The 24,121-nt window shown below is 55.8% G+C and overlaps 1 protein-coding gene across 1 annotated transcript in view; it reads right to left on the bottom strand.

Annotated features, from left to right (window-relative positions):
- LOC309584093 (uncharacterized protein) overlaps window positions 1-10,841 on the bottom strand; it is a gene marked incomplete at its 5' end in the record, with an annotated part of 34,259 nt that extends 23,418 nt beyond the window's left edge. Inside the window, 5 exons of the mRNA XM_082300011.1 lie at window positions 7,941-8,056; window positions 8,594-8,812; window positions 9,701-9,763; window positions 9,900-10,033; window positions 10,786-10,841. Of these exons, the coding sequence (XP_082156137.1) occupies window positions 7,941-8,056; window positions 8,594-8,812; window positions 9,701-9,763; window positions 9,900-10,033; window positions 10,786-10,841 (588 nt within the window). The remainder of the gene's footprint in view (window positions 1-7,940; window positions 8,057-8,593; window positions 8,813-9,700; window positions 9,764-9,899; window positions 10,034-10,785) is intronic.
- Window positions 10,842-24,121: the final 13,280 nt, after the last annotated feature.

Genomic DNA, 24,121 nt, shown 5'->3' with positions numbered 1-24,121 from the left:
GGCCCTGAGATTGTTGCCGCCCTTTGTCCAACCCCCCCTTTAAAAGGCTGTGCAACCCCTTTTCTGGGGTCTTTGGTCCCTGCTCCCCCTGCGGACAATAAAGCCCTGGATACTCTACTGGAGTCCCTTCCTTCCTTCTTGCCTCTGCCTGCGAGTGCAAACCATTCAGCACCCTGAGAGCTTTGCCTCTTGTGGCGAGACCGGCTTCATCTTGGTCTTCGGATCGCATCAGACCCGTCACTGCGAGTGACCGGGCAGCTCCAGCAGCGACAGTTATGTACTTGGAATCGCCGTGCTTATGCTCAGTGGCAAAAGCACAAACCCAGAAGCAAGGCAGAAAAGGGTACTTACTTTCAAGACATGCGAGATTTGTAAAGAATTACAAATGACCAAAGAAAAAGGGGGGATTGAGAAACGGGTGATCAATACTTTACTCATGTAAGCACAGTTAACTATTGGGAGACAGCAAATGTTAATCACAAAACCTGAGAAGCAGGATTCGCCCTAATCTTGTCAAGATAAGAGGAACAAGAATCTGTTTGAAACCAGCGAAGAAACTGCTGAGTCACCCCACAAAGGACTGCCCATGCTCCAGAAAGAAAGGTGAAAAGTGCATTGTGATGAAGAGTACTGATCTTCATTGGAAAGACCCGCGAGGAAGAAGAGGAGCCTTCCTCAGTGCGACCACCAGGACACACCACTCATGTGTGACACGTATGCTAATGATATTAATGACTTCCAAGAACTGATTTGTATAACCACCCCTATCCCAAGGAATGTGATGAATATTAATGAATTTTACCCATAATATTGTGTTGTAGGAAGAGCCGTGTGTGTGTCTGTGTGTGTGTGTGTGTGTTTTTGGAGGAGAGATCCCCCATGTATCCGGCGCTGAATAAAGCAAATACCCACTTCTCTGAGTGTCTCTGAAGTGCCTCTTGGCCCAGTTTGGGCGATTCGGGATCCCAAAAAGCTGCCAGGGATCCCAAAATCTCCAAAATCCTGTCAGGGATCCCAAAATCTCCAAAATCCTGTCAGGGATCCCAAAAACCCCGTCAGGAACACCCCCAAACCTGCTGGGACATGTCTCGCATGGTGGCCAGGACTGCAGACCCCAAAATCCTGAAAGGGACCCTAAAAACCCCGTCAGGGATCCCCTGGCACAGGTCCCGCATGCAACCCCAAAAACCCCCAAAAATTCATCAGGGGGTCCCAAAAAGCCCCCAGGAACACCCCAGGGACCCCAAACCCTGGCTGCGACAGGTTCTGCGTGGTGGCCAGAACTGTGGACCCCAAAATCCCGTCAAGGACACCCCAAAATCCTGTCGGGGACCCCCTCCCGTGTTGGGGACAGTCCTGGGGTGTCCCCCCATCCCCTCTCGGTTTGTCCCTTGTCTCCCTCCCGTGCTGGGGACAAGCCGGGGCTGTCCCCCCCATCCCCTCCCGGTGCATCCCGTGTCCCCTCCCGCCTTGGGGACATTTGGGGACACCCCTCTCACCCAGGCAGCCGCACGGCCACGTCCCGGCCTATGCCCGAGGAGCAGCGGTGACAGGAACAGTGCGCGCCGGGGGGCGGCCATGGCTGTCACCCCCCCCCGGGCAAAGGCCCTTAACGGGATCAGCGCTCACGTGGCACCGGGACCGGGATCAGGACCGGGATCGGGGTCAGGATCAGGGTCAGCCACCCCCGGGATCGGGATCGGGATCGGGGTCAGCCACCCCCGGGATCGGGATCGGGGTCAGCCACTCCCGGGATCGGGATCGGGACCGCGATTAGAATGGGGGTCCGCGCCCCCATGATGGGGGGAGATTTGGGGACATTCTTGGAGACAGCACAAAGTGGGGGGAGCTCGGGGGGCGGCCCCCTCTCCTGGGGACCCTAAATCCCCCCCCTCCCCACCCCAGGGGACTCTGGGGACCCCAAATCTTCCCCTCCTCGAGTGGCCAGAGCGAGCTCCACGCTCCGGGACTGGACACCCCCTGGACAGGGCTCCGCGCTTGACACCCCCCGAACCGGGCTCCGCGCTCCGGGACCGGACACCGGACACCACGTCCAACAACTAAATGCGGACCGGCCTTCTTATTTGCATAACCCCGCCCACCAGAACGACAAACCACTGGGCAATACCAGCGTAATTTGCATGGTCACGCCCACAAACCCACACGCCACACCGAGCAGGGCCCACCTATTTTACATAACCACGCCCACCTCCTGCAAACGCACGGCGGGAAACGTTCCGCTATTTCCATAACCACGCCCATCCACGCCCACCAATCACACCGCGGTATTCCCCTTGTATTTTGCATAACCCCGCCCTCATCCTGGCCACGCCCAGCACCGGCTGCAGCCGCCGCCAGTCGCTGTTGCCTCCCAGTGCTCCCAGTAAGTGCCGTACTGGGAGGGATCGTGCTCCCAGTTCCTTCCCGGTGCTCTCAGTATCGGTCCCAGTGCCGCGCGGGGCGGGGCCGCTTTGGGAACCCCCCAGGGCACAGCGCGGCTGCTTTGGGGTGTCGGAACCTGCCCGGGCCGGGGCGGGAGCGGAGGAGCAGCGGGAGGAAGAGGAGGGAGAGAGGAGGAGGAGGAGGAAGAGGAGGAGCAGGAAAAGGAGGAGGAGGAGCAGCAGCAGAAGCGCGCGGTTCCCCCGCCCGCCCGCTGAGGCCGCAGCTCCCCCGGCTCCGGCAGCATCGCCCCCCCGCATCCCGAGGTGAGCGGGGAGGGGGAGCTCGCCCCAAATCCATCGGGGGTCTCCGGGAGGGTTTTTTGCGGGGCAGGCGATGTTCGGAGCTTGCAGGAGCCCAAAGCTGAGCCGCAAATGGCCCTTGGGGGGGGGGGTGTGGGGGCGATATCGGTTTTGGGGATGCCCGGGAGAGCCGGGGGGGAACGCGGGAGCCCCGGAGTAGGGAGAGCGGAGGGGGGCGATTCCGGAGCCGGGGGACCCCCTGCAGCCTGGAGGGGTGGGGGAGGCTGGAGATGAGCGGGGTCCGGGCCCCTCGACACTGAAAGGAGCGGCGACTTCTCGAGCTGGGCTCGGGCAGCGGAACCACCAAACCCAAGGCGCTCAGGCCTTGTTTTCCCCCAGAGCAGGATTTCCCATTGCCAAGCCGTGGCCGGATGGAGGAGGAGGAGGCAGTGAGGAAGATGCACCGGGAGCCCCAGGCAGGTGAGGAGGAAGTCACTGCCCCTTCCCCTTCTCTCCTGCTCCATCTCCGAGCCCAGCATCGCCCCCGGCTGCAGGACAACCCCGCTGCCGACGCCGTCCTGCCGGGGACGGACTGGGGGGATCTCCTTCCCCTTCCCTGTGGCACGGAGGCAAATCCCATCCTCTCCTTGTCCTTCCTCCACCAGACAGGGAGCTGAGCACGGAGCGCAGAGAGGACAAATCCCCGTGGCAGAAGGTGGTGGGAGAGGCCGTTTTGAGCGGCTCCACGGGGCAGGAATCTAAGGGGGAGGAAAAGCCCCAGAGATGCTGCACAAGGAGGGGCTGCAAGCACAGCCCAAGGAGGTCCAAGGAGGAAGGGGGCCGGAGATCCAGCCAGAGCTTGGAGCTGGGGGTCCATGAACAGCTTCACAATGGGGAGAAGCCCCACAAGTGCTCAAAATGTGGGAAGGACTTCAGGTGGAAGTCCAGACTGATTGTCCACCAGAGAATCCACACCGGAGAGAGGCCCTACGAGTGTGGGGAGTGTGGGAAGAGCTTCAGAGACAGCTCCAGTCTGATCCGCCACTGGAAAATCCACACAGGGGAGAGGCCCTACGAGTGTGGGGAGTGTGGGCAGAGCTTCAGCCAGAGCTCCAACCTGATTGTCCACCAGAGAAGCCACACAGGGGAGAGGCCCTACGAGTGTGGGGAGTGTGGGAAGAGCTTCGGCCGGAGATCCAGCCTGTGGGCACACCAGCGGACACACACAGGGGAGAGGCCCTACGAGTGTGGGGAGTGTGGGAAGAGGTTTCCAAGGAGCTGCAGTCTCCTCAAACATGAGCAGAGTCACACGGATGAGAGGCCCTTCCGCTGCCCCGACTGCGGGAAGGGCTTCCAGCGCAACTACACCCTCATCATCCACCGGCGCATCCACACCGGGGAGAGGCCCTACGAGTGTCCCCAGTGTGGGAAGAGCTTCTCACAGAGCTCTTCCTTGACCCAACACCAACAGAGGCACCACTAAGGGAAGCCCTGCGAGTGCCCCGAGTGCGGGAAGAGCTTTGTGCGCTGCTCCAGCTCCATCCCCCGTGGGAGGATCGGCGTTGGATGATCCCCAGTGACCCCCGTTGGGCAGAGCCCCAGAGCTCCGTGGTGCTGGTGATCTGTGTGGGAAGACACCAGGCTGGGTGGCTCCACCTCTTCCTGGCTCCCCGTGGCCTTGATTTTCTTTTCATTTCTCTTTGTCCTTTCAAAACACCCAAACCCGGGGTAAAAATGAAGATGTTGAACTAAGACATGGATGGGGACCTGGGGGGATCTTCCAGGGGATATGGGAGATGCTGGCTTCAAGGGAGTTGAGGGTTCCTGGTGATTCATTAAGTCTCGATATCCATGGACAAAGACCCTCTAACTAATTAAAGTTAGAAAGTGGTATGTTTATTCAGGCACCAGTGGGGGGGCATGGGAGTAGCCTCCTAAAGACATGCCAGCCAAGTACAAGGTTTCTCGTTCTCTATTTATTACTCAAAGTTTTACATCTTCTGCATATGTATGACCCCAGCACCTCCCATCCTCCGCTTTGTATTAAAATGAGATCATTGGTCTTTCATGTATGTGCAGTTTCTCTCTTGAATTGGGTCAGTGGTCCTGAAAGAGGAAGTCAGGAATGTCTTCCTCACAGTGACCTTTTTACCTCCTTGCTGTAGCAGGCCTTCGTGACCTCTTGGCGCAGCCCAAGATCTCCTACTTTTGATTAATTATTACAAAACCCAGGTGCTGTTCTTGGTTCTATTAGTTTCAATTTCTTTTGATGACAGTTCATTCATTTTGTTTCCTTCTATAAACAAAACTTAAAAATATAATGGCAAATAATACATCACTTAGCTCTAGCTTAGGCATCTACTAAGTATTAACTTATCTTTTGTTTTTCTACTTTGTGTCTTAATACAAATTTCTTCTAACTCTTAGCTAAAATTTTAACTTTTCAGAACCTTGACTCACTTAAACACCGAAGAAAGCAGTATTTCTCTCAGGTTTGCTATAGCATATGCACAGGGGCATGCACACAGACAGAAACAGTCAGTGCAAGCAAGGTTCCTGTGAAAAATTCCCCTCAGAGGTCAGTGAAATCCTCACTTTGGAAGCTTTTTCCTCTCCTGCTGGGCACAGGATCAGGCCTTGAGGAGTGAGAGTATCGGCCCAGGACACATCGTGGTTTGGCGATCTCCAGGTATAGCAAACCTGAAGGTTTGCTGGCTCTGAGAGGCCCCCTCAGAGGGAGAGTGCTGGTCACAGCCCACGGTGGCCCAGGAGAACTCAAAGGGTCTCCTTTTGGGCTGCTGTTGAGAGGGTCCCAAGAGAGTGGGCTTCAGTCATAATGATGTTTCATCCCGGCCACAGTTTGGGTCGGCACTTTCTCTGAAAGTGGGAGAACAGGAATGCTATGCCATTCAGGCAAGAGGAACCTTTTCCAGGGCTGGTCATAAGGAAAGCAGGAGCTCCTCAGCAATTCCTGGGAGCAGACAGTATTTCTGACAAGCTCGGAAAGAGCTGAGCCCAGGTGCTGTTTTCAAGGCCAAGGCCTAACAAGCATTTCTCAGATCACAGTGCAGCCTGGAAAGGAGGAGAGGGGAATGGACCAGCACACTGGGATCCCAGGGATGTCCATGGCCTGGGGGGACGCTGGAACAGTGCCAGGCACCCACCAAAGCCACTTTGTCCCTGCCCCCTGCAGCCACACAGGGGAGAGAAAATTTAACCAAGGGTTCCTGGGATGGGATAAGACTGGGAGAGATCCCTCAGCAAACACCAGCAAGGGCACAACAGACTCAGCCTGGGCACAGGGAGGGAATTTATTCCCAACCAAATCCCAGCAGCACAAGGAGAAGGCAAAGAAATCTCTCCAACACCTTCCCCCCACCCAGCGGGGATCACCCGGAGCGGGGGTCACCAGGGCTCTGCCCAACGGGGGTCACTGGGGATCATCCAACGCCGATCCTCCCACGGGGGATGGAGCTGGAGCAGCGCACGAAGCTCTTCCCGCACTCGGGGCACTCGCAGGGCTTCCCTTAGCGGTGCCTCCGTTGGTGTTGGGTCAAGTTAGAGCTGCTGGAGAAGCTCTTCCCACACTGGGGACACTCGTAGGGCCTCTCCCCGGTGTGGATGCACTGGTGGGTGACGAGGGTGCAATTTTGCTTGAAGCCCTTCCCACAGTCGGGGCAGCAGAAGGGCCTCTCTTTTGTGTGAATCCACTGATGTACGAGGAGATTGAAGGTGGTCGGAAATCTCTTCCCACACTCCCCACACTCATAGGGCCTCTCCCCGGTGTGGGTTCGCTGGTGCTTTCTCAGGGAAGAGCTCCAGCCGAAGCTCTTCCCACATTCCAAGCAGTCATAGGGCCATTCCCTGGTGTGGATCACCTGGTGCCGGATCAGGTGGGAGCTCTGCCTGAAGCTCTTCCCACATTCCCCACACTCATAGGGCTTTTCCTCAGTGTGGATCCTCTGGTGTTCCCTCAGGCTGGAGTTCCATCTGAAGCCCTTCCCACATTCCAAGCACTTGTGGGGCTTCTCCTGTCTTGGTTTTGAAAGACAGGTGTCTGCTAAGGTAGGCGGAAGCCTCCCTTGAAATGGCAGATGTAACCCTTTTCCCTCCGAGTTATTATAATTTTGAAAATCAAGGGCCTTTAGGCAAAGGTGTGGGAAATAGGAATAACAATTCTTTACTATTATATATATAACCAGTCAAACAAAACAGCAATAACTATGGCAGTAACAGCAAACAATCACAAACCCAGTGCCAGCCTTCTCGGCTGTCAGGCCCTTTCCCCTCGGGTGCAGTTCCGCTCGCAGCCGGCAGGGGCGCTGGCGGCTCCCGGTGAGCAGGGCAGGTGCGATGGTTCCCCCGCGGCTGCAGGGGGCGCTCCGGAGCGAGCTCGGGGAGCACGCGGCACTGGCGGCCTGGGATCCCGGGAAGGGATGGAACAAAGGCTTCACAAACCGCTGGGCAGCCGATCCCGGTGTCCGGCTGGACCCTTGGGAAGAGCAGGCTGGAATGGCAGGGATGAGCACAAATCCCGGGTGGCAGATGAGATGTATCCAAAGGGAGAACCCCCCAGAGGTTTGTGCAGGCAGGGCGAGCAGGGCTACAATGCAGCGAAGGCTCGAAGCAACGGTAGGGCAGGGCAGCCACGGCCCAGCTCCGAGCGCGGCAGGGAAGGTGGGCTTGGGATCCCGGGACTTCTCCAGCAGGGAGGAAAAAGCAGCTGACGAAAACCAGCTTCCCTCTCCCGTCTTAGGGACCGAACTGCCCACACACCCAGGTGAAACAAAAGAGTAACCAGATGAACCCCACCCCCATGGGCAGCTCTTTGTTTTCCTGAAGTAGCCAGCAATTTGTCCTCCTAGCAACAGTATGGGGGGAAAATTCCTTTAACAGAAAAATACTAGGAGAACTCTTAAAACCCCAACACCCCCCCAGTCTCAGCCCCCCCAAGTCCATCCCCAGTGCCCCCCAATAAACGGGACCAGGGTGAGCTGGGAAGCTTTATTGGGAACACTGGGAGCAACCGGGTGGAGGCAGAGTGACAGCGGGGCTGGGGGGGACACCCGACCCCCCAAAATCAGCACGGGGATGGAGCGGGGGGTCCCGGCCGGGCCCGAGGCCACGGGGAGGGGCTGCGGCTGCCAGCGGCTCAGGAGCTCTGTGTGCAGAGCAAAGGGGTGACACCGGGCTGGGGACCCAGGGGGAGCACAGAGCTCCGGGGGAGGGGGGACACGACCCCTGGGCCCCTCCCGTCACCTGCTTGCGCAGGTAGAAGCCGAGCCCCAGCACCAGGAAGACAAAGCCCAACACGAAGTCCCCGATCCCTGTTGGCATCTTGCTGTGGGCGGTGTCCAGCGCCATCTGTGGGGGTTCTGCAATGGTCAGGACCCCCAAAATCCTCTCACAGACACCCCAAAATCCTCCAAGCACTTTCCTAGTCACCCCCAGCCCACCCAGGACCTTCTGAAATCTCCTCCTGATCCCTTTCCAGCCTCTCCAGCACCCGCCAAAGTCCCTCCTGTCCCTCCCAGTTGTCCCCCACCGCCCCAGGACCCACAGACCCTCTCCCAGTCCCTTCCCAGCCCCACCAGGACTCACCAAGACACATCCCAGTCTCTTCCCAGCACAACCAACCTCATTCCAACCCCTACTTTTCCCCCCCTGATCTTCCAGCCCCTCCAGGCTCACTCAAATCCCTCCCACTTACACCCAGAACCCCCAAACTCCTTCCCAGTGTCCATCAGCACCCCCGCAACCCCATCTCACCTTCCTCAACATCCTTCAAACCCCTTCCCAGTGCCCCCAGTGCCTGCCCCGCTCCCCCCAGAGCTGTGGGGCCGGGCCGTACCCCAGTGCAGGCTCAGGGGCTGCTCCAGGCTGTCGTGCTCCAGCCGGCAGCTGGAGCTGACCCCGCGCTGGGGGAGTTTCCAGCAGCACCAGGAGCTGGTGGGTCCAGTCCCCGTTGGGGACGATGTCGGTGGCCACCACGTGCCCCAAGAGCTCCGGCCAGCCCTGGAACCACCTGAGCTGCACCTGCGCAGGGTAGAAATCCATCCCGGAGCAGAGCAGGCGGCCAGGGCCGGGCTGGGAGCTCGAGGGCACCAGCGAGATGGACACGCTGGGGGGCACTGGGAGAGAGCGGTGAGGTTTCATGTGGCATTGAGATGGTCTGGGAATGGAGTGGGAGGGACTGGGGGGGCACTGAGAAACAGAGGAGTGGATTGGGGGCCTGTAGGAGATTAGGGACAGGCGTTCGGAAGATATCGCGTTGTGCGGAACAGGTAGAACCCCTCCCCTCTACAGGTAATACCTGACCAGAAGGAAGTGACGCGGTAAACCCAGGTTATTTAACCCTGTGTAACCCATGAATAAACGCCATTTGCCGTCCACCAAATTGGTGTCTGTGAGCTGATGGCCCGAACGACCTGAGGTGGTCGTTGTACCGTTCCTGAACCAGGTCGCTATGCCGCCTTAGAGGCAACAAGTGGTGCCGAAACCCGGGATCCGGAATCGGAATCGGGATCGGCAATTCGCCTGGACGGGTGAACGGTGGCCGGTGTGGTTGGATCAGCCCGGCGGGGAGGACGCTCCCGGACCAGCGTGGAGGATGGAAGCTCTCGCGAAGGTCGTATCTCAGATTCATAAGCAATGGGGTATTGATTGCAAGCCAAAAGATTTTACTCTCGCTGTTGCGAGGCTTTTGGAAATTGGGGTCATAGACCGACCGGTGGATATACTCCACCCAGAAGTATGGGACAAATGTACCAAGGCTCTAGCCGACGAAACAATGTCCTCGAGTTCGGGGAAATACCTTAAACTATGGGGAAAAGTCGTGCAGGCTTTGCATAAGGCTCTGCAAGAGCAGGAGACCTGGAAAGCCGCACGGAACTGTTTGCTAGCCACACCTCGGCTGGGAGTTGGTGCAGCTATGCAAACTGCAGATGAAAGTACCCCTGCAGAGCATAGAGGCTCGCAGGAGCAGGGACCCTCTCCACAGCCCCCCAGCCCAACCCTACCTACAGAGGGAAAGGTGCGGGCGCAGTCATTCTGGGGCGGGCTGGCGGAGGAGGCACGGGGGGCTGCCGTTAAAGCGGAGTCCGAGACGGCGTGGGCCAGACCCCCACCCTATGCCCCGCAGAATGGCGCCGACCCCGGAGGGGATGGGGGGGGCGCATACGCGGCCGGCGGGAGCGGGGGAGGTGCACAGGGAGATACACATGCGGCCGGCGGGAGCGGGGGAGGTGTGCCGGGAGACAAACAGGCGGCCGGCGGGAGCGGGGGAGGTGCGCCAGGTAACGCAGACGCGGCTGGCGGGATCAAAGAAGGGCCGCCAGATACCGCAGACGCGCCTGAATGGAAAAGGGGGGGGAATCCCGGAGGGGGAACCAGGGCCAACCAGAGCGCTCGCCCGGAAACATGCCCTTATATAGCAAGAGCCTCCCTCAGCAGGAGGCGGGGCGAGCCCAGGGGGAAGGAACGGCCCAATCCTAAGAGAAGGGGGCGGGGCAGGAGCCCGGTGAAAAAGCTCCGGAGCCCAGAAGTATCCAGTCAGTCGACTTCCGGCTCCGAGTCGGACCACAGCTGGAGCGGGTGGCCTGACGAATGGTCCGTAACCGACTCTGACTCTGACCAAGATTATTTAAGAATAGATAAATGCTATAACCACCGTGCTCCTACTTGGGCCAAGGGGAAATTTGAAAAAGAACGTACCCCGCTTACAGACTGGAGAAAGATAAAAACAGCCTGTGCTGAATGGGCCCCTTCAGCCACGCTAGCTTTCCCGGTCCGGGTAGGAGGGCAAGGCAGAAACCGGAGGACTTACTCACCGATAAATCCTAAAGATATACAAGCAATTGTTAAAGCAATTGCAGATAGAGGGATTAATTCGGCTATGGTTTCCACCCTCATCGACAGCCTTTTTGGAGGGGATGACATGCTCCCATTTGACATCAAACAAACCTGCAGATTAATTTTTGATGGGGCAGGGATGATTGTTTTCAAACAGGAGTGGGAAGACAATTGCGCAAAGCAACTAGCCCTAGTAACTGGGGCAGACCAACCCCTCCACGGCTGCAGCCTACAGCGGCTGATGGGCACAGACCCAACCATGATCACCCCCCAGGCACAGGCCGAGGGCCTGCGGGCCCACGAAGTCATGGCAACTACCCGCGCCGCCAGAGAAGCTATCCGCTCTGCTTCCAGAGTTATTGCAAGACCATTGCCATGGTCCACAATAAAGCAGAGCGGGAGCGAAAGCTTCACACAATTTGTAGACCGCCTCCAAGCAGCAGTCAATTCCTCTGCTCTGCCCTCAGAAGCAAAGGGCCCTGTGGTGACAGAATGCTTGCGGCAACAATGCAATTCTGCCACCAAGGACATTTTACGGTCATTACCAGCCGGGTCCAGTACTGCAGATATGATTAAGCATGTCGCAAAAGAAGAACATCTGGCCCCAATCCAGGTAGCCGTCCGCACTGCAATAACCAGTGTAATGGCATGCTTTAAGCATGGCCAGGCAGGCCACGTTGTAATGAATTGTCCTCAATTAGAGCCTTCAACAACAGCAGTTCCCCCACGCCAGACCCGACCTAGGGGGCCATGCTGGACATGTGGGAAAAAGGGACATTTTGCCAGAGAATGCAGATCCAAGCTCCAGGGAAATGGGAGGGGGAGGGGGCATCCAGGCCGCACACAGCTCCCTCCCACTCAAGACATGAAGCAGCCCAGCTATGCCAACCCTCAATGGGCCATGGAGCTCCCGCACCCACTGCCCCCCCGGGAAATGACCAATTCCACAGCTCAACCAATGGCTCAGTTGAACCTGTTTGCGCTCCAGGCACAGCAGGAACAAACTCCTGGGAGCGAGACCCCTGGGTGGCTCTGGCCATGAAAGTGGGCAGCCACCCGCCGATCGTGTGGGGAGTTTGCTGTCTCCATAACAACCCAGGTGACTCTGCTATTCGTCTCCCTTTTTTGATTGACACGGGATCAGATGTTACCGTTGTCCCAGAAACATACTGGCCTATACATTGGGAACTGGAGGAGGCCCCCATGGTGGGCGGAGTTGGGGGACTATCTCGGGCCCAAAAAAGCACCCAATTGATAGCGATAACGCTCCGAACCGAAAGAGGACCGGAGAAAACTATCACCCTTTTCCCATATGTTATGCCAAAGTGTCCACCCTTGTTGGGGAGGGATGCCCTTGCCCTACTGAAAGTCAGGGTGACAAATTTATTCTAAGGGCCACTGCCGCGTACACACCGCTGCCCATCAAACTGGTATGGAAATCGGTTGACCCCGTGTGGACCGAGCAGTGGCCCTTGTCAAAGCCTCGAATGACCGCCCTCCTCGAGCTAGTTAGCCGCGAGCTACAGCGGAACCACATAGAGCCCTCCACAAGCCCATGGAACACCCCGGTTTTCATAATACCCAAACGATCTGGCGAGGGCTTTCGCCTCCTGCACGACCTGCGGGAGGTGAACAAAAAAATCCAACCAATGGGTCCAGTCCAAACCTTGCTGCCCATGAACTCGATGATACCAAAAGGGCAGCCCTGCGCGGTGCTTGACAATAAAGACTGTTTCTTTTCCATACCACTGCATGATGAAGACAAAGAGCGGTTTGCCTTTTCCATCGTCTTCCCAAACAGCCAACGGCCTAACCTGCGCTTCCAGTGGAAGGTGTTACCCCAAGGGATGGTCAACTCCCCCACCATCTGCCAGATCACGGTGGACCGAGCACTAGCGCCGGTCCGGTGCAGCGACCCAGCCGCGACCATCATTCAGTACATGGATGACATCCTGATTGCCGCGCCATCAACGAGCCAGGTAGACCGACTGGTGTTGACAGTCTCAGAGACTTTGAAAGCAAATGGCTTTGAAATCGCGAGCGCAAAGATAAAAAAGGGACCATGTGTAACCTTTCTCGGAGTGGGAATTACAAGCTCCTACATAACCCCGCTCCAGATAAAGATCTGCAGGGATATCAAGACGCTCCATGATATGCAGCAGCTGGTGGGATCTTTACAATGGCTCCGCAACATCATCCTGATTCCTCCCGAGGTCATGGACCCTTTAAATGACCTCCTGAGAGGAAAAAACTCATGGAAACAGAAAGCTCTGACACCAGAAGCGACAAGCTCGCTCGACTTTATCGAGCAGCAAATGTCTGTGAATACGCTTACCAGGTGGGACCCAGGAGCACCTCTTGATTTGTATGTTCACTTTACAAAGAAAGGAGGGGTAGGAGCGCTAGCCCAGGGGCCCCTGACAAAGCCCAACCGATACAGTGGGTGGTCTTGGGAAAGCCGTCACGTGCATTTTCCCCGGGAGTTGACTGTCTTGGCAACCTTATCATGAAAGGGAGAAGGCTTGCCCTAAGGCACTTGGGCACGGAACCTGCCAAAATATACCTACCCTTCCGCAAACAGCTCTCCGCGCAATCAACGACAATGTCAGAGCTTTTAGCCATAGCCCTCGCTGGTTTTGGAGGAGAGGTTTGCTATGCCGCAAAACCCCCATGGACCCAGCTGCTTGCAATCATCGACATCGACCTCCCGCCAAAAGTCATCGACCGACCGCAACCGGGACCGACAGTCTTCACAGACGCGTCTTCGCTAACCTCAACTGCAGCAGCGGTGTGGCAGTCGGGAGGGCAGTGGCAGTGCATCAAAGCAACCAACCCTACGCTTTCAGTCCAACAACTCGAAGCAGCTGCCGTGGTGTTGGCGTGTGGACTGTTCCCGGAAGAGCACCTCAACATTGTGACTGACTCTATGTTTGTGGCTAAGCTTTGCCTAGCCATGTCAGGGCCTGGCATGTCAGTGTCCACGGTGGCTGTGATGCTTGAAGAAGCACTCTCTTTGCGGAAGGGCACCATATCTGTCATCCACGTTAACAGCCACAATCCGGTTAAAGGATTCTTTCAAATCGGAAACGACAAGGCAGACGCCGCTGCAAAAGGACTGTGGACACTGAGAGATGCCCGTCAGCTACACGAGTCTCTCCACATCGGAGCTAGAGCACTAGCAAAAAGGTGCAGGATTTCAACTGCTGATGCGAAACACGTCGTAGCCACATGCCCCCACTGTCAAAAATCACCGCTGTGGTCCAGTGGAGTTAACCCCAGAGGCCTTAAAGCCTCAGAAATATGGCAAACGGACTTTACACTATGTCATCTGCTAAAACCCCGAGAGTGGCTTGCAGTGACTGTGGACACATATAGTGGAATGATCGTGGCCACACAACACCTAAGAACTGATTCTAAAGCAACCATCCAACACTGGCTAACAGCTATGGCGTGGCTCGGCGTTCCGAAGCAGATCAAGACAGACAACGGTCCAAACTTTATCTCAAAATTGAGCCAAACATTTGTTTCAAAGTGGGGTATCACTCTGGTACATGGCATCCCGTACAATAGTACCGGGCAAGCCATTGTTGAGCAGGCAAATCAAACCCTGAAAACCAAATTGGAAGTGTTAGCAAAAACAGAGGGCTTTACCAATTCTATTCCCCCAGGAGACCAGGTGCGCATATTGGCAACTGCCCTGCTAGCACTGAACCAATTCCCTAGGGGGGATGAGACAAATAGTCCCGCTCAAAAACACTGGGCCACTCGAGCACTAGACGAAGGCCCGCAAGTTGTAATCAAAAATGAGTTGGGGGAATGGGAACAAGGCTGGAGACGTGCTCACGGGGCGAGGGTATGCGGCTGTTAAAAAAGATGGTAGAGTCAAATGGTGTCCACTTAAGTCTATCAAACCTGACCTTCAGAATAAGACTAATGAAAGCTGCGAGGTTTTGTTTGCAGGACTGGATCTTTGGACGCCCCCGTGACCCATACATCCCTGTGCCTGAGGGAAGCGACAAGTCATCGAGCAGCCCAGCAGCACCCAAGAATCCTACACCAGTGAAATCCAAGCAACAATGGTATCTTTGCATAATTTTGCTTTTACAGCTCCTTGGCAGAGGGCAAGCCGATGCAGAACATCATCCTCACCAGCCATTCAGGTGGGTCCTATGCCACCTTTCGGGCAACAAAGCAATCAAAGAAACCGTCACACCAGACAGCCCATCTTTCGAGTTTAAGCTAAAAGACATTTTTCCCTCGCATCTGCAATTTCCTAATTTCGGTGATTTTTCACTGTACCAAACCTATTGGTGTCCTGCTTCAAACCCAGGTAAAAGCTACTGTAACTATCCTGGGTACGGTTACTGTGGGTATTGGGGGTGTGAGACTATCGTGACAAGCGACAGATGGCGACCGCAGCAACCTGATGAGTTCCTCCAAGTCAAGTATGCACCCCAAGGCTGTCGCAAGCCAAAATTCTCACTTGACAAGCGAATATACCTGCCCCAAGACGGAACGAGACACACTTGCACACACTACAGAATGACAATTCTACAGCCGGCCCATAAGAGCTGGGCCTCAGGTAGAGCGTGGACAGTGTATGTTCGCGCCCCTCACAACTATTGGGTGAACGTACAAATTGTCAAGCTCCTACCATCAGAATCCCGACCAGTCGGGCCTAATCAGATTCTTACGGTAAATAGAAATCCTATCCTCACCCCACCTGGCCCATTAGGTACTTATCAGATGCCCAAGTCAGCTCCTTACGATCCGTTTCTCAGCATACTAAACGCTACCTTTTTGTCTCTGAATCAATCGAACCCGAACTTTACTGAATCATGCTGGCTGTGTTATGACGCGCAACCCCCTTTTTATGAGGGCATTGCACTTCATGTTCCTTTTGGCTACTCAGCAGCACAAAATCCACACCAGTGCAGGTGGAACACCCCCTGCAGAGGAGTTACTCTGAGTCAGATCACAGGCCAAGGCAAGTGCTTTGGCAATGCAGCCTTAGCAAAACGAATGGGCAATGTCTGTACTGAATTTGTCAAACTTGACAGAACGACCAATAAGTGGGTGGTCCCATCCGCGTTAGGAATGTTTGTTTGCCAGCAATCTGGAATAAGCCCCTGTGTGCTTCTTGATAAGTTCGATAACTCTGCTGATTTTTGTGTCCAAGTTCTAATTGTTCCTAGAGTCCTGTATCACCAAGAAGAAGAAATGTACCACCTTTTTGAAGAACCTAGCCGGCTCCACAAGAGAGAAATAATAACAGGCATCACGATCGCAATGCTGCTCGGCCTTGGAGCCACCGGCGCGGCCACAGGTGTTTCAGCCCTCGTGACCCAACACCAGGGACTTTCTCAGCTGCAGATGACTATTGATGAGGACTTACAAAGGATTGAAAAATCCATCTCGTTTCTAGAGAAATCTGTTTCCTCGCTCTCAGAAGTCGTCCTGCAGAACAGGCGAGGACTGGACCTCTTGCTCATGCAACAAGGAGGCCTGTGTGCCGCCTTGAAAGAGGAATGCTGCTTTTATGCAGACCACACTGGAGTTGTACGGGACTCAATGACTCAACTAAGAGAAAGACTAGCCCAGAGAAAAAGAGAAAGAGAAGCCCAACAAGGATGGTTCGAGTCGTGGTTTAACCAGTCTCCATGGCTGACCACCCTTGTTTCCACTCTAATAGGCCCCCTCACTATGTTACTCCTAACGCTGATTTTCGGGCCTTGCATACTGAACAAATTGGTGTCATTTGTTAAAAGCCGGCTAGAAAAGGTTAACATTCTGTTTGTTGACCACCAGCAATTGCTCTTGAGTGCATTTATTTTCTGAATGTTATATCACTTTTTATAACTTGTTATGTAGGTTTTTACTAGTTCTTGAAATTTTACACCATTTATACTTTGCATGTTTTCTAATCAATCATGGGAGGGGGGGGAAATGTGGATAATTTAGGATAGAGGGGGGGGAAATGTAGGAGATTAGGGACAGGCGTTCGGAAGATATCGCATTGTGCGGGACAGGTAGAACCCCTCCCCTCTACAGGTAATACCTGACCAGAAGGAAGTGATGCGGTAAACCCAGGTTATTTAACCCTGTGTAACCCATGAATAAACGCCATTTGCCGTCCACCAAATTGGTGTCTGTGAGCTGATGGCCCGAACGACCTGAGGTGGTCGTCATACCGTTCCTGAACCAGGTCGCTACGCCTCCTTAGAGGCAACACTGTTTCTTTAACATCCCGCTCCATCCTCAAGACACACCATGGTTTGCCTTCTCTGTCCCCTCTCTTAACGATGAAGCCCCACTCAGAAGATACCATTGGCTCGTCCTCCCACAAGGCATGAAGAACAGCCTGACCATCTGCCAGTGGTAAGTCGCTCACATTCTATCCCCCATCAGGAGCCTATTCCCAGAAGCAATCATTTACCACTATATGGATGACATCCTAATCTGTGCATCAGAAAAAACTTATTTGGACAGAACTCTTAAAAAGACAATTGAAGCCATAGAAGAAGCAGGGTTCGAGATTCATGAGGACAAACTGCATCACTCCAGCCCATGGACTTACCTCGGCCTCCAGATCCATGAGAAAACCATCGTACCCCAGCAACTCTCCATCAAAAAGGATCCCAAAACCCTAAGGGACTTACACAGCCTGTGCGGATCCATAAATTGGATACGTCCCCTACTGGGAGTCACAACAGAAGATCTCACTCCCCTCTTCAACCTCCTCCACGGCAGCAGAGACTTGGACTCTCCACGCACCCTCACACCTGAAGCCCGAGATACCATCACCAAAGTCCAGGAAGCCCTGTCTTCACGCCAAGCTGTTGGGGTTTTAGTTTAGTCTTTTTTTTTTTCTCCTGTTAAAGGAATTTTTTTCCCATATGCATGTTGAGAGGGGACAAATGGCCATACTTAAGAGAAGACAAAAGATCTGGCTACTCTTTTGTTTTCACCTGGGTGTGGGGGCAGTTTGCTCTCAGTGTCTGGAGAGAGAAGCTGCAGAGAAAGGAGCTGCTGGTTCCTCTTTTCGGCTGTTTTTCTTTTCTGCTGGAAACAACGCTGGGATCCCAAAGCCTCTTTCCCTGCCCTGCTGGAGGCCGGGCTGTGGCCGCCCTGCCCCACTGCTGCTTCGAGCTTTCACTGCGTTGTAGCTGTGCTTGCCCTGCCTGCCTGGACCTCTGGGGGGTTCCCCATCTGGATCCATCTCGTCTGCCACCTGGGATTTGTGCTCGTCCCTGCCGCTCCAGCCTGCCGTCCCAGCCTGCCGTCCCAGCCTGCCGTCCCAGCCTGCCGTTCCAGCCTGCTGTTCCCGAGAGTCCGGGATCAGCTGCCCAGGGGTTTGTGAAGCCTTTGTTCCATCCCTTCCCGGGATCCCAGGCCGCCAGTGCCGCGTGCTCCCCGAGCTCGCTCCGGAGCGCCCCCTGCAGCCGCGGGGGAACCATCGCACCTGCCCTGCTCACCGGGAGCCGCCAGCGCCCCTGCCGGCTGCGAGCGGAACTGCACCCGAGGGGAAAGGGCCTGACAGCCGAGAAGGCTGGCACTGGGTTTGTGATTGTTTGCTGTTACTGCCATAGTTATTGCTGTTTGTTTGATTGGTTATATATATATAATAGTAAAGAACTGTTATTCCTATTTCCCACACCTTTGCCTAAAGGCCCTTGATTTTCAAAATTATAATAACTCGGAGGGAAAAGGGTTACATCTGCCATTTCAAGGGAGGCTTCCGCCTACCTTAGCAGACACCTGTCTTTCAAAACCAAGACAGGAGAAGCCCCACAAGTGCTTGGAATGTGGGAAGGGCTTCAGATGGAACTCCAGCCTGAGGGAACACCAGAGGATCCACACTGAGGAAAAGCCCTATGAGTGTGGGGAATGTGGGAAGAGCTTCAGGCAGAGCTCCCACCTGATCCGGCACCAGGTGATCCACACCAGGGAATGGCCCTATGACTGCTTGGAATGTGGGAAGAGCTTCGGCTGGAGCTCTTCCCTGAGAAAGCACCAGCGAACCCACACCGGGGAGAGGCCCTATGAGTGTGGGGAGTGTGGGAAGAGATTTCCGACCACCTTCAATCTCCTCGTACATCAGTGGATTCACACAAAAGAGAGGCCCTTCTGCTGCCCCGACTGCGGGAAGGGCTTCAAGCAAAATTGCACCCTCGTCACCCACCAGTGCATCCACACCGGGGAGAGGCCCTACGAGTGTCCCCAGTGTGGGAAGAGCTTCTCCAGCAGCTCTAACTTGACCCAACACCAACGGAGGCACCGCTAAGGGAAGCCCTGCGAGTGCCCCGAGTGCGGGAAGAGCTTCGTGCGCTGCTCCAGCTCCATCCCCCGTGGGAGGATCGGCGTTGGATGATCCCCAGTGACCCCCGTTGGGCAGAGCCCTGGTGACCCCCGTTCCGGGTAATCCCCGCTGGGTGGGGGGAAGGTGTTGGAGAGATTTCTTTGCCTTCTCCTTGTGCTGCTGGGATTTGGTTGGGAATAAATTCCCTCCCTGTGCCCAGGCTGAGTCTGTTGTGCCCTTGCTGGTGTTTGCTGAGGGATCTCTCCCAGTCTTATCCCATCCCAGGAACCCTTGGTTAAATTTTCTCTCCCCTGTGTGGCTGCAGGGGGCAGGGACAAAGTGGCTTTGGTGGGTGCCTGGCACTGTTCCAGCGTCCCCCCAGGCCATGGACATCCCTGGGATCCCAGTGTGCTGGTCCATTCCCCTCTCCTCCTTTCCAAGCTGCACTGTGATCTGAGAAATGCTTGTTAGGCCTTGGCCTTGAAAACAGCACCTGGGCTCAGCTCTTTCCGAGCTTGTCAGAAATACTGTCTGCTCCCAGGAATTGCTGAGGAGCTCCTGCTTTCCTTATGACCAGCCCTGGAAAAGGTTCCTCTTGCCTGAATGGCATAGCATTCCTGTTCTCCCACTTTCAGAGAAAGTGCCGACCCAAACTGTGGCCGGGATGAAACATCATTATGACTGAAGCCCACTCTCTTGGGACCCTCTCAACAGCAGCCCAAAAGGAGACCCTTTGAGCCCTCCTGGACCGCCGTGGGCTGTTACCAGCACTCTCCCTCTGAGGGGGCCTCTCAGAGCCAGCAAACCTTCAGGTTTGCTATACCTGGAGATCGCCAAACCACGATGTGTCCTGGGCCGATACTCTCACTCCTCAAGGCCTGATCCTGTGCCCAGCAGGAGAGGAAAAAGCTTCCAAAGTGAGGATTTCACTGACCTCTGAGGGGAATTTTTCACAGGAACCTTGCTTGCACTGACTGTTTCTGTCTGTGTGCATGCCCCTGTGCATATGCTATAGCAAACCTGAGAGAAATACTGCTTTCTTCGGTGTTTAAGTGAGTCAAGGTTCTGAAAAGTTAAAATTTTAGCTAAGAGTTAGAAGAAATTTGTATTAAGACACAAAGTAGAAAAACAAAAGATAAGTTAATGCTTAGTAGATGCCTAAGCTAGAGCTAAGTGATGTATTATTTGCCATTATATTTTTAAGTTTTGTTTATAGAAGGAAACAAAATGAATGAACTGTCATCAAAAGAAATTGAAACTAATAGAACCAAGAACAGCACCTGGGTTTTGTAATAATTAATCAAAAGTAGGAGATCTTGGGCTGCGCCAAGAGGTCACGAAGGCCTGCTACAGCAAGGAGGTAAAAAGGTCACTGTGAGGAAGACATTCCTGACTTCCTCTTTCAGGACCACTGACCCAATTCAAGAGAGAAACTGCACATACATGAAAGACCAATGATCTCATTTTAATACAAAGCGGAGGATGGGAGGTGCTGGGGTCATACATATGCAGAAGATGTAAAACTTTGAGTAATAAATAGAGAACGAGAAACCTTGTACTTGGCTGGCATGTCTTTAGGAGGCTACTCCCATGCCCCCCCACTGGTGCCTGAATAAACATACCACTTTCTAACTTTAATTAGTTAGAGGGTCTTTGTCCATGGATATCGAGACTTAATGAATCACCAGGAACCCTCAACTCCCTTGAAGCCAGCATCTCCCATATCCCCTGGAAGATCCCCCCAGGTCCCCATCCATGTCTTAGTTCAACATCTTCATTTTTACCCCGGGTTTGGGTGTTTTGAAAGGACAAAGAGAAATGAAAAGAAAATCAAGGCCACGGGGAGCCAGGAAGAGGTGGAGCCACCCAGCCTGGTGTCTTCCCACACAGATCACCAGCACCACGGAGCTCTGGGGCTCTGCCCAACGGGGGTCACTGGGGATCATCCAACGCCGATCCTCCCACGGGGGATGGAGCTGGAGCAGCGCACAAAGCTCTTCCCGCACTCGGGGCACTCGCAGGGCTTCCCTTAGTGGTGCCTCTGTTGGTGTTGGGTCAAGGAAGAGCTCTGTGAGAAGCTCTTCCCACACTGGGGACACTCGTAGGGCCTCTCCCCGGTGTGGATGCGCCGGTGGATGATGAGGGTGTAGTTGCGCTGGAAGCCCTTCCCGCAGTCGGGGCAGCGGAAGGGCCTCTCATCCGTGTGACTCTGCTCATGTTTGAGGAGACTGCAGCTCCTTGGAAACCTCTTCCCACACTCCCCACACTCGTAGGGCCTCTCCCCTGTGTGTGTCCGCTGGTGTGCCCACAGGCTGGATCTCCGGCCGAAGCTCTTCCCACACTCCCCACACTCGTAGGGCCTCTCCCCTGTGTGGCTTCTCTGGTGGACAATCAGGTTGGAGCTCTGGCTGAAGCTCTGCCCACACTCCCCACACTCGTAGGGCCTCTCCCCTGTGTGGATTTTCCAGTGGCGGATCAGACTGGAGCTGTCTCTGAAGCTCTTCCCACACTCCCCACACTCGTAGGGCCTCTCTCCGGTGTGGATTCTCTGGTGGACAATCAGTCTGGACTTCCACCTGAAGTCCTTCCCACATTTTGAGCACTTGTGGGGCTTCTCCCCATTGTGAAGCTGTTCATGGACCCCCAGCTCCAAGCTCTGGCTGGATCTCCGGCCCCCTTCCTCCTTGGACCTCCTTGGGCTGTGCTTGCAGCCCCTCCTTGTGCAGCATCTCTGGGGCTTTTCCTCCCCCTTAGATTCCTGCCCCGTGGAGCCGCTCAAAACGGCCTCTCCCACCACCTTCTGCCACGGGGATTTGTCCTCTCTGCGCTCCGTGCTCAGCTCCCTGTCTGGTGGAGGAAGGACAAGGAGAGGATGGGATTTGCCTCCGTGCCACAGGGAAGGGGAAGGAGATCCCCCCAGTCCGTCCCCGGCAGGACGACGTCGGCAGCGGGGTTGTCCTGCATCCGGGGGCGATGCTGGGCTCGGAGATGGAGCAGGAGAGAAGGGGAAGGGGCAGTGACTTCCTCCTCACCTGCCTGGGGCTCCCGGTGCATCTTCCTCACTGCCTCCTCCTCCTCCATTCGGCCAAGGCTTGGGAATGAGAAGTCCTGTTTTGGGGGGAAAACCAAGGGGTGAGTGCATTGGCTTGGGGGTTTCTCCCACCCAAGTCCATCTCTAGAAGTCACCAGATACCTTGTGTGAGAATTTAAAGAGTTTAATATAAAGACAATAAGAGACACATAAAATAAAGCAAAGGGATAACGGCCGGGTGCCTTGGCGCTCTGCCAAGAGCACACCTGATGCTCGAGGTGAGTCCCTTTTATATCATTTTTATTGTCTGTTCTCTATTAATATTAAAACTTTTCTCGGAGCTGTTCTGCATGGCCACTCCTTGGGTCCGCCTTTTTAGAGCATGTGTAGTCTTCTGCCTTGTGGTTTTATTTCTTTTGATTCTTGGGGTTGGGCCCGCTAGGTAAGAGTCGATGGTGGGGTGGATCTCTTAATTCTCCAGACAGTCAGGGCTGATTGCAGCTTTGGGCCTCTTTGCCCCCCGGGCAGAGCGGTGATAGCGGCTCTCGGACCCTCCTGGCCGCCCGTTCTCCGGGCAGAGCAGCCTTTGGGCCCTTTTGTTCTCTGGACAAAGTGTTGATTAGCAGCTCCTTGGGCCTCATCCTCTGCTCGATTGGAGGTTATCTTACTTGCTCACACTTGTTAACATTCTTGCTAAAAAGAGAGAAAACTACATCTACACAGCAAAAAAGCATTTCTAACATTATATAATATCTACCTTTATACTTTGCGAGAAGCCAATATTATATTATATGTTTATAACACTTGTGTCCATGAAAACCTCCAAAACATCAAGACTCAGAGGAAAATATCCCTCATTGAGGTTCCCCCTCTCTGGTCTCTCCACTATGGGGTTCTGGGGGTCCCCCTTGTCCTGGATGTTGCGGGCCCTGCATATATTGGAGGTCCCTTCTCTGCAGGGTCTCTGCCTGCTCCAGACTTCCAGGGAATCCCAGGGGTGCCCCCTCTTTGGTCTCCCCACTCTGGGGTTCAGGAAGTCCCCCTTCTCTGGGGCTGCACTAAGGGATGCCGAGGGTTTTGGGGTCCCAGGGGTCCCTCCTCCCCTGGCTCTCTGCTTCGGGGTGCCGGGGGTCCCCCCTCTCTGGGGTCCCCTCTTTGGTGTCCCAGGGGTTCCCCGTCTCCAGGCTCATCCCTTCTCGGGGCTGCCCCTTCTCCAAGCTCACCCCACTCCCGGCTGCCGGGGTCCCCCCTCTCCAGGCCCCCATTTCAGGGTCCGGGAATCCCGGGGCTCCCCGCTTTTCTCTCTCCCCCCTCTCAAGGCTCCTCCCCTCCTCCCCCGCCCGTACCGGGCGATCGCCACGTGGCTCCCGGGACCCCGCACCCGCCACCCACCGCCGGGGCTCTGCCGGCAGCCGCCACCGCGACATCCCCAAAAAACACCTCCCGGGGACCCCGCAGTATCCACCCAAAGGGCATTTCGGGTCAGCTTTGAAGTCCTGCAAGATCCAAACATCGCTCCACCCGCCCCGTCCCGAAGAAAAGAATCAGGGAGCCCCAAAGTACTTCGGCTGAACTCCAAATATCCCTCCCCCCTTCAAAAGAAACCCTCCCCTGGGATACCCGGATACCCGGAGCGAGGTCCCCCTTCCCGGTCACCTGCGGGATGCGGGGGCAGCGATGCTCCCGGCGCGAAGGGGCTGCAGATCCAGAGAGCGCTGGACGCACGCGGCGCCTCCTCTCGCTGCTGCTCTTCCTGCTCCCGCTCCTCCTCTGGCCCTCCTCTTCCTCCCGCTCCTCCTCCTCCTCCTCCGTCCCCCCGGCTGCTGGCGAGGAGCTCTCGGGTGAGCGGGGCGGGGACGGGACACGGTGGGAAAGGGGTGGGTCACCCCCAAACCGAGCTGGGGGGAGCTGGGGTTCGGGGGACGGTGGGAAAGGGGCGGAAGAGGGCGGATGAGGGGAGGTGGGACAGCGGGGAGGGGGTTCCCAGTGAGGGTCTCCCAGTTAACGCCAGGACCCCCAAATGCCGTCCCTGTCCTCCCAGCCCCTCCCGGCGCTGTGGGGGCCGGGCCGTGCCCCAGTGCCGGCTCCAGGGAGCCCGAGCGAGCCGCCTGCCCGGCATCGAAGCTCTGGGCGCGGAGCCGAACGGGCGCCGTGCAGGGAGTGTCTCTGCGCTGCGGGCTCTGTGCCTGAGCGCTGCCCCGCGCCGAGCCCCAGAGGCGCGGCTGCTCCGCTTCCTGCGCCGCTGCTCCCTGCGCAGGG

This window comes from Coloeus monedula, assembly GCF_965178545.1.
Source record: "Coloeus monedula genome assembly, chromosome: 36".
Classification (NCBI taxonomy): domain Eukaryota; kingdom Metazoa; phylum Chordata; class Aves; order Passeriformes; family Corvidae; genus Coloeus; species Coloeus monedula.
This window is presented reverse-complemented; position numbering and strand designations above follow the sequence as displayed.